Genomic DNA, 14530 nt, shown 5'->3' with positions numbered 1-14530 from the left:
GTTTGAGATTTCTGTATCAGAAATAATGGCACTAAAAGAAATAGCACCGCTCAGTAGAGATATCTTTTTATGTAAAATTCTTAAAGGGAGTAGAGAGAAAAGAGATGCTTCCATGTTTAGGAATGTAGTGGAAAGGCACCAGAATGGGCCAACACAAGAATTTCAAAGTGTGTTGTCTATGTAAGTGAATGGTAGGGTATTCAGGGTAGCAGAAAACACAAGTCCGTGGTGACTGTTAGGTTTGAATGGGCCTTTTCATTTAAGGGCTGCTAACGTTGCTGTGACCCAAATGCTTACTGAAAACTAATGGTTAGTGTTGCCTTCCCTGGAGAAGTTCTTTAAAATATGGTAGAATTGGGAATACATCATACAAAGTGGGTGGAGGATCTATCTTTAATCTTTTCCCTCAGGACACCAGTTAATAAGCACCTGTCACTGGGGTGAGGAGAGGGGTGGGTTTGGTTCATTGTAGTGACATTCTAACCCCTGATGCAATGCAGACTGCTGGGAAGAAATGCCCATCACATCTGTTGGAAGCAGCTGGGGGTGTGCTTCCAAGACTGACCCTTTTGTCCTGCGAAGAGGCCCTGTTTTATGAGTGTGAATCAGTGAGAGCCTTCCCAGATCTACAATTTGTAATAGAGGAAAAATGGTGATTGAGTCTTTTGATCTAATAAGGTGAACATTTTGGGGTAGACTTCCTGACCAGCTAGAATGCTTCCTAGAATCCCAGAGCTGATCAATAGCTTCATTGATTCATTTCATTGGAATGATTTGGAAGCCTTTCCCAGCCACATTGCTGGGTGCTGGGATTTATTGAGATTAAAGACCACATCCCAGTTTTTCTGGGACTGTATTCTAGTAGGGAAAAACAGTGAACATGAAAAGAGATGATCAAATCTTTCCAGGTCTCTGTTAACACTAAAATGCAAACAAAACCAGGCAGTGTGATGAATAATGGGATGATTGTATTAGTCTCTTTGGCCAGGTCAAATAAGGTTGGCTGAGTAGGTGATAGTGAAGATGGAATGCAAATGCAATAGATTTAAAAAAAAAAAAACAGATGTGCAATGCCTGGGGAATCTGCATTCAGATATTGAGAATGTCAGATTCTAGGGCTTGAAAATGTACATGAGATTGGTGTGAGGAGAGTAAGGGCTAAAGAAAGAGCAAAAGAGTGGAGGAAAATAAGGCCAGATCCTGGGAGGTCTGGTTTGCCTTGGTAAGGAACTAAGAATAAGGGAAGGCCATTGGTGGATCATCAGCCAAAAGTTTGAACTGGAAGGTGTCTTTAAGAGTGTGGCTCATTCATTTTGCATAGAAGGACGTGAATATTGTTTTCAGCTTGAGTTCTTTGTTGGAAAGAGGAGGGACAGGATAGGAAAGGGAGGCATTAAATCCGATTCCAAGACCAACATATTTTCTCCAATTAAAAAAAAAATGAGAGTTGAAAATATTATTGTGTCCCTCTGCCCTTATTGCTTCTCTTCCTTGTGGTTTCTAGAGGCCAGAGGAGGAAAGAAGATGCAGCAGAGGGAGAAGGTTGTGTTCTGGGATCAGGGAATTGGTCCTGACCTCCGACACAGGTGCCTATGCTCAGGCATACCCCATGAAGTTAAATTTCCCACTCCATTTAGAATCCATCTTAGACCTTAAGTTTTTTTGAGGTTTATTTTTATTTGAAAGGCAAATTTACAGAGAGGGGAGACAGAGAGGGACCTTTCATTTGCTGGTCTACTCCGCAAATGGTTGCAATGGCTATTACTGAGCTAATTTGAAACTGGGAGCCTGGAGTTTTTTCCAGGTCTCTCATGTATGTGGAGGAGCCATTCTCCACCACTTTCCCAGGTTGTAAACATGGAGCTGAATCAGAAGTGGAACAGCTGGGACTCGAACCAGTACCTATATGGAATGGCGACATCACAGGGCAGAGGATTAGTTTGCTATGCCACTGCATCAGGCCCCTGAGTTTTTTCTTTAAAATAAAAAATGCTGATGACACATGAAAATAATACTTATATTTAAATCTTAAGTACTAGTGTATCCTTTAAGAAATGTGAGTAAAATAAACATATATACTTTGTATCTGATGGCCTTGTGGTGAAGAAGACATTTAAGCTTTTATTTTTAAAAAAAGATTTATTTATTTTTATTGGAAAGTCAGACATATAGACAGGAGGATAGACAAAGAGGAAATCTTCTGTTTGCTGATTCATTCCCCCAAGTAGCTGCAGTGGCCAGAGCTGTGCTGATCTGAAGCCAGGAGCCAGGAGCCTCTTCCAGGTCTCCCACGTGGGTGGTGCAGGGTCTCAAGGCTTTAGGCCGTCCTCGACTGCTTTCCCAGGCTACAAGCAGGGAGCTGGATGGGAAGTAGGGCTGCTGGGATACAAACTGGCACCTGTATGAGATCTTGGTGCATTCAAGGTGAGGACTTTAGCCACTAGGCTACTGCGTCAGGTCCAGGACATTTTATTTTCTATCACCCATGCCAAGCCAGGATTGTGTTCATTTTCTCACTGATATGAGAATTGCTTGATTCATTTACTTACTGAGGCAGGCGGCAAGTCAGTCACGGGTCTGGGTGACTTTGAGGAGCTCACAATCTAGTGAAGTTTACATTTTAGAGGCTGGTGAGATAGATATCCATGATTAAGCAGGAAATGAAGGTTTCCCAGTACCCTATAAACTTTTATCGAGTGTCTTGGGCCTTATAACAGAGAACTGGAATTCTGTCCGATGGGGGTAGTCTGATAACATCTTCTTCCAAGCCCTACCCTATTGGCATCAGAGCCACAAACCTGTTCTGAGTGATTCTCCCTCTTTTAGCTCTCATTATTTCAGGGCATCATACACTTGTCATCCTTGAGAAATTCACCCACTTCTCTTGTAGACAAGAACACTGAGCCCAGTGAAAGCCTCATAGCTAGTTTGCAGGGCTGATCTTCCTGATTCTGAGTACCTTGCCTAGTTAAACCTTCATATCCAGCAAGCGAACATGGACAGTTGTTTTATTTATTCTTCCGTAACCCTTCATTCTTCCTGGGAGCATAATGAAAATAACACTTAGTAGGTAGTAGCTGCAAAACTACAACATACAACTCCTGTTCCAAACCCTTGGAATGCATCAATTGGTCGAGCTTTGATCATACTCCTTGAGGCTAGGTGCTGTAGCTGCCCCTTTTACCTAAGAGTGAGCTGTTGCCTAGTTGCTTCCACCAGTGTGATGGCACCAGTGAAGAGTAACCAGGGCCCGTGGTTTTGAATACCCCCTTTCCCCTCTGTTTCTGTAATGCAAGTGAGCAACACAATTTCTAAGTATCGTCAACTAAGTAAAAGTAGTACTGTCCATGCAGGAAATCAAGCTTAGGGCTTACTTTATATTTGGCTGCTATTTTCTGTGGTTTAAGGAGAACAAACATCTCTCTTTGTGCCATCACATTGTCTTTAACATTCCTTAGTGGAAGTTCCTGCATGCTCCGATCTTAGAAAGTATCCTCTGGGATCACTAGCCACACAAAATTATATCTGCCACTGAGGGCACCAGTGGCGTGTGAACAAATCTGTTGTTTTTGGAAAATTCAAGCTGTGAATGGGAGACAGGGAGAAAACAATCTACTTGCATGCAACTGTGCTTTGTAGTAAAAGAGGTAATCATAAATGCAAATGTGCTTTTAAATGCAGGGTAGGAGAAAGGCCATATTTAAGCCAGCTGAGAAGGCTATGAGATTATTCCAGGAGGGAGTCAATGACATGAGTTCACTCATGAAGAAACAACAACAACAACAAAGGAAATCCCAGTAGCTTGAGTCAGCCTGTGCAAGTGATTTGGGGGAGGAAGAGGAGATGATGTAACCGGGTCGGCATGTTCCTGTCTTCACTGAGTGTCAATGGGGCTCATGGAGTTTGAAGAGGATATGTGAGTATGTGTGTAAAGTTAATGGGAGTGGGTGGAGGGGTTTGGAAGAGCAGACTGTAGAACAGGATTAATAACCCCTTGTCAGACCTTTCCCTGTTACTGTGTTTGTCGGTAATTTTGAACTGAATGAGGGCTCTCTAGCTGATTAACGTGTATTTGTTTCTCTTGGCATGACCCATTAGGAGAAGGGTCGAGATTGGTGAGTTCGAAATTTTTGTTTTGTTTTCCCATTTTGGAAGAAGAGGCAAGTGCTGTGAGTTTAGCTTTTCAGTGATGCTCTTCCCTCCTCTTCATTCCCTCTCCCCTCTCCCCCCCCCCCCGCAATCCCCCCTTAAGAGGCAGGAGGCAAGACATGGCCAGCTGGTGCCTTGAACTGACACAGGTGCAGAGGCTGTGGGGGGTGGGGAGCCAAGAATAATTACAGGTTTCTGAGGCATCAGGCCCTGCCTGACACAAGCGCTCGTCAAGAAAATGGCTCTTTATGGAAAATTAATGGTGAAGCTGAAAAATAGTCAGGGCCATTGTTCTTGGGAAGCCATCACTTCTTAGAAGTGAGGCCTCTGAGTCCCTGGGCGCTGGTGAGGAACTCGATCAATGAATGACTCTCTCCCAAGCAGGGACAGGTTGCCATTGTCATGGTGCATTTTTCTTTTCTTTTCTTTCTGTTTTAGCTCACTCTCACTCTCAGTCCATATCTAGCCCTTTGCTCTTATACTACCAGTGTGTGTAGCTTATTTTCCATCGATACTTAAGGTACGAATTTAATTTTGTCCACGGACACATACTGGATGAAGCAGGGACATTTAATTAAACTAACTTTCCAGTGCCAAAGAAACAAATGGGGTCTCCACCAATGTGTGTTGACCTCTGCCTGGCTGGCTGATGAAGGGACAGCAGGCAGAGCAGCTTCTGTGACACATGAGTAGTATCTCTTGACCACTCAGAAGTGGGCATTTAGTAACAAGCCTGTGGCCAAGTATTCAAGAGTGATTCTTCTGAAGGGTAATTAAGGAGGGTAATTAAGGGTAATTAAGGATTCTTCTTAGCTGCAGTGTGGGTAGAAGGCAGACTAACAGATTTCGCATTGCCATGTTCTGAAGAGTAAAGTTGCAAAAGCCAACTGTGAACCAACTTTGGTGTATGACTGAGTGTATCTGTGTTCGGGCACTGTGTTCCCCAGAAGACACTCATTTGAGAAGCATAGGGACTATGAACGAGGAAGGTGTACTGCCACGTTGTTGGAGTGGTAGGGACCCCAGTGTCATCTTTTAACCAGTATGAGACTTCGGCCTCAGCTCCCAGCTGTGCCCAGCCTGTGTGCCTTTAAAGCTTACTTTCACATTTACTTGAGAATGGATTTGTTTTGGGGAACTTCTTTTCTGTATTGCAAGGAAGGAACTCTTGGAAGATGAAAGGGATGTTTGAGGCTGTTTAGCATCATGTGCCTAGGGAAAGTAATTTCAAAGATATCACCCTTCCCCAGGCCTTTAATCTTGCCTCTTTCCTCTCCCTACCTCCCCAAGGAAAAATATGTAAACAAATATTTTCTTTGTATGTCGCAAATAGTTTGAGGAGGAGAAACATTGAAAAGGTTTTTGACAGAAATCTCCCAACTTTCATGTTTGTTCAGAATTAAATTTTTGTTGCATTACCTTTCTGAATTTACAAATCACTAGAGGGAAATATTTAATTTGATTTCAGCTTTAGCTAGCAGTTGCTGTAAGAAACAAATGCAAGGAATGTGATCTTACATCGGTTGTAGTACCATGGTTATTTTGTGTAGTTCAACGATTTTGACAGTAATATGTAATATTACTGTACCTCTGGGGTGTGATGTATGTGTGTGTGTGTGTATGCATGTGTGTGTTTTAGGAAAAAACTAATAGCTAAAAAATGTAGTAAGAGGTTTCCATTTATACAGGATGCTTTTTAACCCACATTTTCTAGACAAAATTCATTGTGTCTTAACCTCCCATCCCAGTGTTTCCTGATAATGGAAGTCAAAAGGAAGTGATCATTTGCTTAAGGCTTTCTTAGGAATCATTTGCTAGGTCTTAGAAGATTGTTTTTTTTTTTGGTTGATGTATCTTCTCTCCCATGCAGTGGTATCAGTGTAGTCATGTTCTCTCTCCAACCTGCTCTGCTACCACCCGACATGGCTGCAGCGCTCAGCAGCTCAGCTGCTGCTGCTGTGAGCTCTTTGCGTGTGCGGTGTGTCTTCCTCTTCTTCAGCCCCTCAGGAAAATGGCCCCACTTCTCTCTGGCCATGATTCCACTTTCCCTGTCTTTCAACTGTGACTTCATCTTGGAAGATTAGAAATGTGCCTACACTATTACACTATTCCACTGTCTCATACATGGAAGGGAGATATCTCAGATTTCTCTTCAATAGCATGTTTTTCAGTCGTAGAGTTTTTCATGTTGTTTTCAGAAATCAAAGGAATTCATAGTTTTTGCTAAAATGTGTGAAGTGTAGAACATCTGAGTTGGACAATAAATGAGTATTTTAGAAGATGACTTAAAGAAAGAAAGAAGCCCACTCATCCATAGCTTATTTTTTGTCACCCCGCGTTTCCATCCTGCATGTGAAGATTTCAAAGCACTAACATGTAATTGGGCTTTGGGACCCTCTCAGGAAAAATTCAAGGTTTTTTCCCCTTCTTTTTGTACTTCAGACTCTCTGGGGACTGTGACACCATGGTTAATAGCACGTGACAAAAACCACACATAATAAACGTCAGGAAGAAGCTCCCCTGAGAAGTCAAGTGTAGTTCACCTGCCTGTACAATTACATCAGTATTCTTTCTGGGAAGCAAAGCTCACCCTTTCCTCACCAGGAAAGTCATCATCATCAACATCATCATCATCCTCATCATCAGGTTGAGGTCTGATCACAGAGGAAATGTGCCTTTGCAAGTTTCCACAAAGTGGGAAGCTGTACTTGCCCACGTTTTTGCATCTGGAATCTTTCCTTATTGAAAAAAATATTTCTGTCTTGATCCCTTGAGATCCAATAGGTAGACAGACTTACTGGAATTAAAATCAGCTGGATAAACAGACCAAAATGGCAGATAGCTGATTAGAGACAGGTGGTACTAGGTAGCCTTTTATTTCATTGGCTCAGTTTTAGCTTTGAAAAATTCAGCAAAATGCAATTTCTTTTATTTGTTGGCATCCCAACTTAAATATATATGGATCCAAAGATGATAAGTCTTGAGTGGTAATAAAAAACAGTGCGCCAGTAGCTTTCTTTAATGTTCAAATTAAAAGACACAAGTAAAAGCTGGAATTTTTATATTCACAACACTTTGTTTGAAAAGAGATGACACTAAAAAGTCTGGAAACAGAGAGTCTGAATTAACCAAAATCATCTGCAGTTACAGTAGTAGGGATCAGTGGGGGGGTTTGATGTATTAGGGCAGTTCTGACTCATTTTTCCACAGAACTTTACCTGTTGCAACTTTGCTTCGTACACTTAGATATTTCTGCCATGTGAGATAATAAAGACTTAGCTTAAAAAGCTTAGAATCAATACAAAGAATATGATCATTGCTTTTATGATAATAAGCTTCATATACCTGACACCTTTCTGAAGGAGATAGGTTTTACATTGAGCTTTTAATGAAACAGCAACTAGAAGGAGGGAAAAGGAAAGATTGTCTCAAGCATAGGGACATGAGGGAAATGGAAAGGAGAAAAATGTACCAAGGAAACACTTTGGGGAAATGTAAGAGAGTTGGTAAAAGTTGGCAAGAGATGTTTGTAATACTGACAGATAAGTTTCTTGTAATTGATGATTTTCTAAGGAAAGGTTAAATGAAATATATTGGATAACACTCTCATTATAGCCATATAGAACCATATATTGGACCTTTTTTCCTGAGCTTACGAAAATAACTGTTGGTAGCAAGGAGTTTGGAAAACTTAAAATACTTTGTAAGACTTCAATGATCCTGTTGTCTTTCAGCTTCTAACCTTGAAACAAGCAAAAAGTAAGAGGTATGGCAATAATAAATAGAAATCCTCCATTTTAAAAAGAAGAAAAAAACCCAGGTCTTATTTTTAATAAGTATGTTTTCACAAGAAGATGAGTATGAAGAGTACTAAAAAAAGATTACAAAATGATCATTTTAAAACCAATTTCAGGAAAGATTTTGTAAGATTGGGTGGTAAGAGGAAACCATGCATCTCACATTATAGATATCAGGGGATCTTGGCAATGCTCATTTGCAGATTGTAGATAGATAAGATATTCACAATACATTTGAGCACATTTTCTCCTCCGTGATGATCGTAGTTTTTTGGAATGGTGTGGGTTGATGACCAGAACCTTTAGTTGTATTGTTATGTCAGGCTGAGACAAGCCTTGTAGCTCCAAGGTGAGGTAGCACACAGGTACAGTTTATGTCACCAAATTGACAGTTGCTGACTCACACTTGGAGTATGCTGGCTGGCATGTCATTGAAGCAGGGTACAACACTAGTTCTGATAGACAAATGTTTGGATTCTCATGCAGATTCACAATGCACACTCCTCGACTGCTGATGGATCTGTCTTCCTTTTGTGTTTTTGAAGTCACTTAGAATTGTAAAATAGTCTATAGAGTTCTACCTTCCCATAATGCATATAGCTATGATAGTTATTTTTAGGGAACTATCACTGTTACAATATCAATAACTAATCTATATGCTTTATTTAAATTGCATTATTTCTCCTACTGAGGTTCTTTTGTTTGTTGGATCCTTTTGTCCTTAGCTGTCATTTCTCTTTAAGTGTCCTCCAAGCTGAGGCAGCTTCTTGGTTTTTCCTTTTTTCTTCGTGACCTTGATACTTTCAAAGAGTACGAGGGAAATATTTTGTAGAATGGTCCTCAACTTGAAATTTTCTGATTTTTTGTCATAATTAAATTCAAGTGATGCATTTTTGGCAGGAATGCCTCACCCTTTGAGCATATAATATTGGGGTACATTTTATCAATACCAGGTGTTACTGAGACTGCTTATGTTGATTATGTGGTTAACAATGTCTGCATGTATCTCCATTGCACATTATTGCTATCTTTGTAGTCAACAAATACTTTGAAGCAAAATAGGTATTTTGTTTCTGAACAACTTACTACAAAATTATCTTATTTGAAAGGCAGGGAGAGAGAGGGCGAAAAGGAGAGACAGAAGGGGTGAAGGAGAGAGAAGGAGAGAGAAAAGAAAAGAAGAGATTGTTCATCTGCTGATTCACCTTCTAGTTGCCCACAGCATCTGGGTCTGGGCCAGACTGAAGCCAGGTCCCCAGAATTCAATATGGTGTCCGTATGAGTGCCAGAAACCCAAGCACTTGAACCATGACCTGATGCCTACAAGAGTATGTATTAGCCAGAGCCTCAAATCCAGGCGTTCTGCTGTGGGATACAGGTGCCAAACAGTGTATGTCTTAGTATATGTCTTAGTCATTGTGACAAACATCCACCTCTTTCACCACACTTCCAGTGAGAAAGCTTTTAAACCCTTTCCCCCAGTTTCTAATTTATGAGCTCTTCTGCAGGCATCATTTTCTCTAGCTATTGTAAGAAGTGGAAGTCTCAAGACAAAAATAATTCCATAATGATTTCACAGGGCTGTCCAGCACACTCCAATTGCCACTCATGCCACTTTTCTGGTGATCATATTCTCTCCATCTTTAGATAATATGTGTGACTCATGCACTCCTGAGATTTCAACCAGGGCACACTGAGTGGGTTATGTTTTAGTCTTCCCAGGTGAATGTGCAAATGTCTTTAGACTATGTTGGGTCTTTAGAACTCTGAAGATGAAAAAATGTGGGCCTCCCAACAGTCACACTGATTTCTTACTGCCATCGTCTAGGTCTCTGAGAGCTGGTTCTGCTCTATAGGCAAACCTCAAGAACCACATTTGTGTTCCGAAGGACATGTATCAGTGGTCATTTCTAAGATTGCCAATCTTGAAAAATCGAACCATTCTTGGGGCCACAACAGAGATCTCCATAGCTTGAAAAAGATTGAAATTGTATAAACTATTTGACCACAGAGGAATCTAGCTGGAAATCGATAATTGAAAGATATTTGTCAAATCCAAAAGTATCTGGCAATTAAATAATATACTTTTTGCTTCTGCTGCCAATATTGCTGGGTTCACCCACTGGAAATAAGCTTATAGCAGTGAGAATAATAAGAAGCAACTACTTGAATATACTGTAGAGTCAACTGAGATGTTTCCAAGATGAATGGAAGAGATAAAATGACCTAAGAAATAGAATACAGTTGATTTCATTTTTGACAGACAATATGTACCTGCTGAGTACCAGGTGCTATTGCTCGGTACGCGATAGCTTAAGAAAAGGAAGGTGACGTTTAACAGAGATTCAGAAAGTAGGATATTATAATTCAGGAATGAATTGACTGGAGCTAAAACCAGAAGTTGTAATATTAGAAATATAAGTGATAACTTTTAGCAAGGATATGGAGAAAGGATGAGGAAATTTTTGAGATGTGCAATAAAGGAAAAAGGATGAAAGAGGATAGTACAAGTTTCTGATCCTCAGAAAGTGGCAGCATTGCTTTCTAATTTAAAGTTGTGAGAAGCTACTGAATCAGAGTTCTTATTTGATCAATAGAAAAAATAAAATGCAAACACTTACAATAGGATGATCTTGATTAATACTTTCCAACATTCTTTGTTATTTAACATTATGTGGCTGTGAGTATTCATGTCATTTTGATCTTGTAACTTTTTAGTCTCTTCTACATTCCATGGTTCTACTACTATGTATTCTAACTCACACAAGAGCTTCCACGAGCCCAGTAGTTGAAAGAACATTGTTGACATGAGGGTTGAGTGAAGATTGGGACTCTTCAATAGTTCATCTCTTTAAAAATCACCAGTGAGACTCAAAGATAATTCATACGTAATAGCCTGATTTTCTTATTCAGTAATATGTAGTTTATAAGAAGTCTGAGTAAAAACCAAATGTTTGTAATGTTACTAAAATAAAACCCTTGACACTTATAAAACCACTATTGTTTATCATTAAAATATATTCTTAACAGAATAAAAGCCTAGAGCCAGAACATTGAATTAAAAACAGCATTTTCATGGAGACAGGGAATTTGCAGCTAGTCACATTTAAAATTTGCCACTGGGATTTTCTACTGAAACCCAGAAGATTGAGTAAATTAAACCCATGGTACCAGTCAGCATTACAGTTTTATTGAGGAGTCTAGAATGTCATGATTTTTCTGTGAGGAGAAATTTAAAAGCACAAACTGCTCAAGTGCCTACTTTGCTGTGAAGATACTCCACCATTTTACATAGATTAATGAAGACTATGGATAACTAAACTTTCTGGTCCTCACTTACTGATTTATAAGATGAAAATAATTGAAAATGTTTTAGAGATTTATTTTTTTATTTGGAAATGCAGATTGATCGAGAGAAAGATCCTCCATCTGCTGCTTCACTCCCCAAAGTGACCACAATGTTCAGGGGCTGAGCTGATCCAAAGCCAGGAGCCAGGAGCTTCTGGGTCTCCCACATGGGTACAGGGTCCCAAGACTTTGGGGCTGTTCTCTACTGCTTTCCCAGACCACAAGCAGGGAACTGGATGGAAAGCAAGGCAGCTGGGACATGAACCAGCACCCATATGGGATCCAGGGTCATGCAAGGCAAGGTGTTTTAGCCACTAGGCTACCGTACTGGGACCCCCAAATTAAAATTTCTGTCAAATGTATTTGAAAGGAAGAGACAAAAAGAAGGTGACAGGGAGGGAGAGACAAAAAGAGATTGAGGTGTTCCATCTACTTATTCATTTCCCAGATGCTCCTGACAGCTGGGGCTGAGCCAACCTGAAGTCAGGAACCTGAAACTCGATCCAAGTCTGCTACATGAGTGTCCAGGGTGTGTGCTGCCTGGTGACTAGAATCCCTGTGGAACAGTGACTCACACCGGGCACTCCTATGTTGGGTGTGGGCATTGCAAGTGATATCCTAACTGCTGCGCCAAATGTTCCCTTCAAGATGAAAATTTCATGTTGGAATTATAGTGGGTCTTCTCTAAAATGTCTCAATAGCTCTGTTTGAGCTTATTTTTATCACATAGAGATGCTAAATCAGTGTGATAGGTTCACGCCTCTTGCCATAAAGTAAGTAGTAATTATATTTTTAATAACTTGCTGTAAACAAGCTTCAACGGTCCTTCCTCTCCTTTTTCTGCCTCAAAAGCTTTATTGAAAGCTCTCTTTAGCCCAATATCCATTCTTGATGGCTGCAGAACTCAGGCCCAAGGCAGCGCTTGCTGCTGGCTGCCGAGGCCACCTCTTAGGTTGAGTGGATGTGGTTCATTCTCCGGATTAAGTTAGAAAATGGACTTCTTATTTGTGATTTGGTCTAGTCCGCTTTGAAGAATGTAATTGGTCCTGGAGAAGTCGTCTGTGGTATGCAAACCGTTTGTCCATTTTTATTGCATACGTGGGAACTCCTCCAGATGCTTGGGGAATCTGACTTCCTGAATTGGTTGTGGGGACCGGAGGGCATCTTTTAAGCTTTTACTGTTCTCTGAGCCCCGAAAGGTGTGATCTAGTTCTTTTGAGGATCCAGTTCTTCCTGCTGTGGTTGAGGTTGTATGTAACCTCTGCAGAGTTTTCTAAAATATGCACAGAGTTAGTGACAAGGTCAGACCTTTCCACAGCAGCACTGCAGATAACCAGCTCCACGCTGCTCTCCCTGTACCTTCCCTCTGCCTGTCAACACGTGCCTTCCTGGTGTTCTTGGCCTCTGATGGTTGTTTCTCTCCTCCCTGCTTCCTTTCTGCAGACATGCCTTGAATTGGAACGCTACCTACAGACGGAACCCAGGAGGATTTCAGAGACCTTTGGGGAGGACTTGGACTGTTTCCTCCGTGCTTCCCCTCCGCCGTGCATCGAGGAAAGCTTCCGGCGCTTAGACCCCCTGCTGCTCCCGGTGGAAGCGGCCATCTGCGAGAAGAGCTCAGCAGTGGACATTTTGCTCTCTCGGGACAAGTTGCTGTCTGAGACCTGCCTCAGCCTCCAGCCAACCAGCTCTTCTCTCGACAGCTACGCAGCCGTCAACCAGGCCCAGCTCAACGCAGTGACCTCATTAACGCCCCCATCATCCCCTGAGCTCAGCCGCCATCTGGTCAAAACCTCACAGACCCTCTCTGCCGTGGATGGCACGGTGACGTTGAAACTGGTGGCCAAGAAGGCAGCGCTCAGCTCGGTCAAGGTGGGAGGGGTGGCCACAGCAGCAGCAGCCGTGGCGGCAGCTGGGACAGTTAAGAGTGGACAAAGCGACAGTGAACAAGGAGGGGTAGGGGCTGAAGCATGCCCTGAAAACAAGAAGAGGGTTCACCGCTGTCAATTTAACGGGTGCCGGAAAGTTTATACAAAAAGCTCCCACTTAAAGGCCCACCAGAGGACTCACACAGGTAGTGGTACAAGTTGGCCGCACGTGGTTTCTTCTTTCCCCTGCTTTTCGCCTCGTGGTGGGAAGGCCTTCTCTTTGTTTTGAGATGTGTGTCCTGGTGGGGTGGTGACGGGCAGGTAGGGGGGCCCAGGTGGGGAAGAAGAATGATTCATTTCCTATCTTGAAATCTCAAGATGTCCTCAACACAGGACATGGATCTGTCTCTTGCTGACTGTGAGCTGCTTGCAGAGGCAATGCCAGTCACAGTGTAGATTTCAACAGTGCCAAGGATGACTGGGGAGCTGGGGTAGTGTGGCTCACAGCTGTGCGTGACACAGATGCATGTTCCTTTCCTGACACGTCTCATTGTTTTCTCTGTCTCTTGGGATGTTTGATCAACGTGCGGATCTGAGGAGGCACATTTGAAAGCGTTTACAGTTCAACAAGGTAGCCGGGGTGTCCCCATCTCCTCTTTTCCCAGCATCCCTGAGTTTTCATCAAAGTCACCAACAGCAGGAGGGTTTCGGAGTTCATTAGATGTGATCATTCTATAATTAATTGGCAGCTCCTCTTTTGCATTGTTCTCTGGCGCGTGCTTTATGGAGAGATGGCAGAATTGCTTTTTAATGAGCTTGTTACTGAGAAGTTGCTAAAGCGATTACATTGCGATGTGTGTGGTAAGGGCGGTGAGGGCGGGATGGGGACTTGCATATTTCACGCAGGACTTCAGTGATGGTGCCAGGGAATCATGCAGATCTTTTGAGCAATGGGAAAATTGGGAAGATTGGGCTTTACACAGGAGAGTGTGAGGCTGGTGCTCTGCTGAAGCCTGAGCTTCGTGTTCTTCACCATGGAGATGCTAGAGTTTTCTTTGTGATAAATGGGAATTAACACATGAGTTATAAGTGTTTGATGCTCTGAGGGCTTGTCGACTATGCCACCAAGGAAGGGAGCAGTGGAAAGATCACTGGCCAGAAAATCCTAGCAACCTGAGTACTAGTTCTGACTGTCGCTTTCTGTCTCTGTGACCTTGAGCATATCCTGTTCCTGACTGGCCCCCATTTTCCACATCTGTAGGCAATCTGGCTCTTAATGCTATCTCAGCTCTAATATTGCAGGGTCCCTTAAATATTCCTGCAATGCACAGACCCTTCCTGAATTAGGATGGTATAATATGGAAGAGA

General features: G+C 42.1%; 1 protein-coding gene across 2 annotated transcripts in view; it reads left to right on the top strand.

Annotated features, from left to right (window-relative positions):
- KLF7 (Kruppel like factor 7) overlaps window positions 1-14530 on the top strand; it is a 93032-nt gene that overhangs the window by 25284 nt on the left and 53218 nt on the right. Inside the window, exon 3 of one of the 2 annotated variants that reach the window (XM_040984550.1) lies at window positions 12738-13368. In XM_040984550.1, the coding sequence (XP_040840484.1) occupies window positions 12738-13368 (631 nt within the window). The remainder of the gene's footprint in view (window positions 1-12737; window positions 13369-14530) is intronic. The other variant, XM_040984551.1, reaches the window with a different exon arrangement.

The sequence above is a fragment of the Ochotona curzoniae genome, unplaced genomic scaffold, assembly GCF_017591425.1.
Source record: "Ochotona curzoniae isolate NIBS_2020 unplaced genomic scaffold, NIBS_Ocur_1.0 contig_4148, whole genome shotgun sequence".
Taxonomy (NCBI): domain Eukaryota; kingdom Metazoa; phylum Chordata; class Mammalia; order Lagomorpha; family Ochotonidae; genus Ochotona; species Ochotona curzoniae.
Note: the sequence above shows the minus strand (reverse complement) of the source record. Positions and strands in the feature narration are given on the sequence as shown.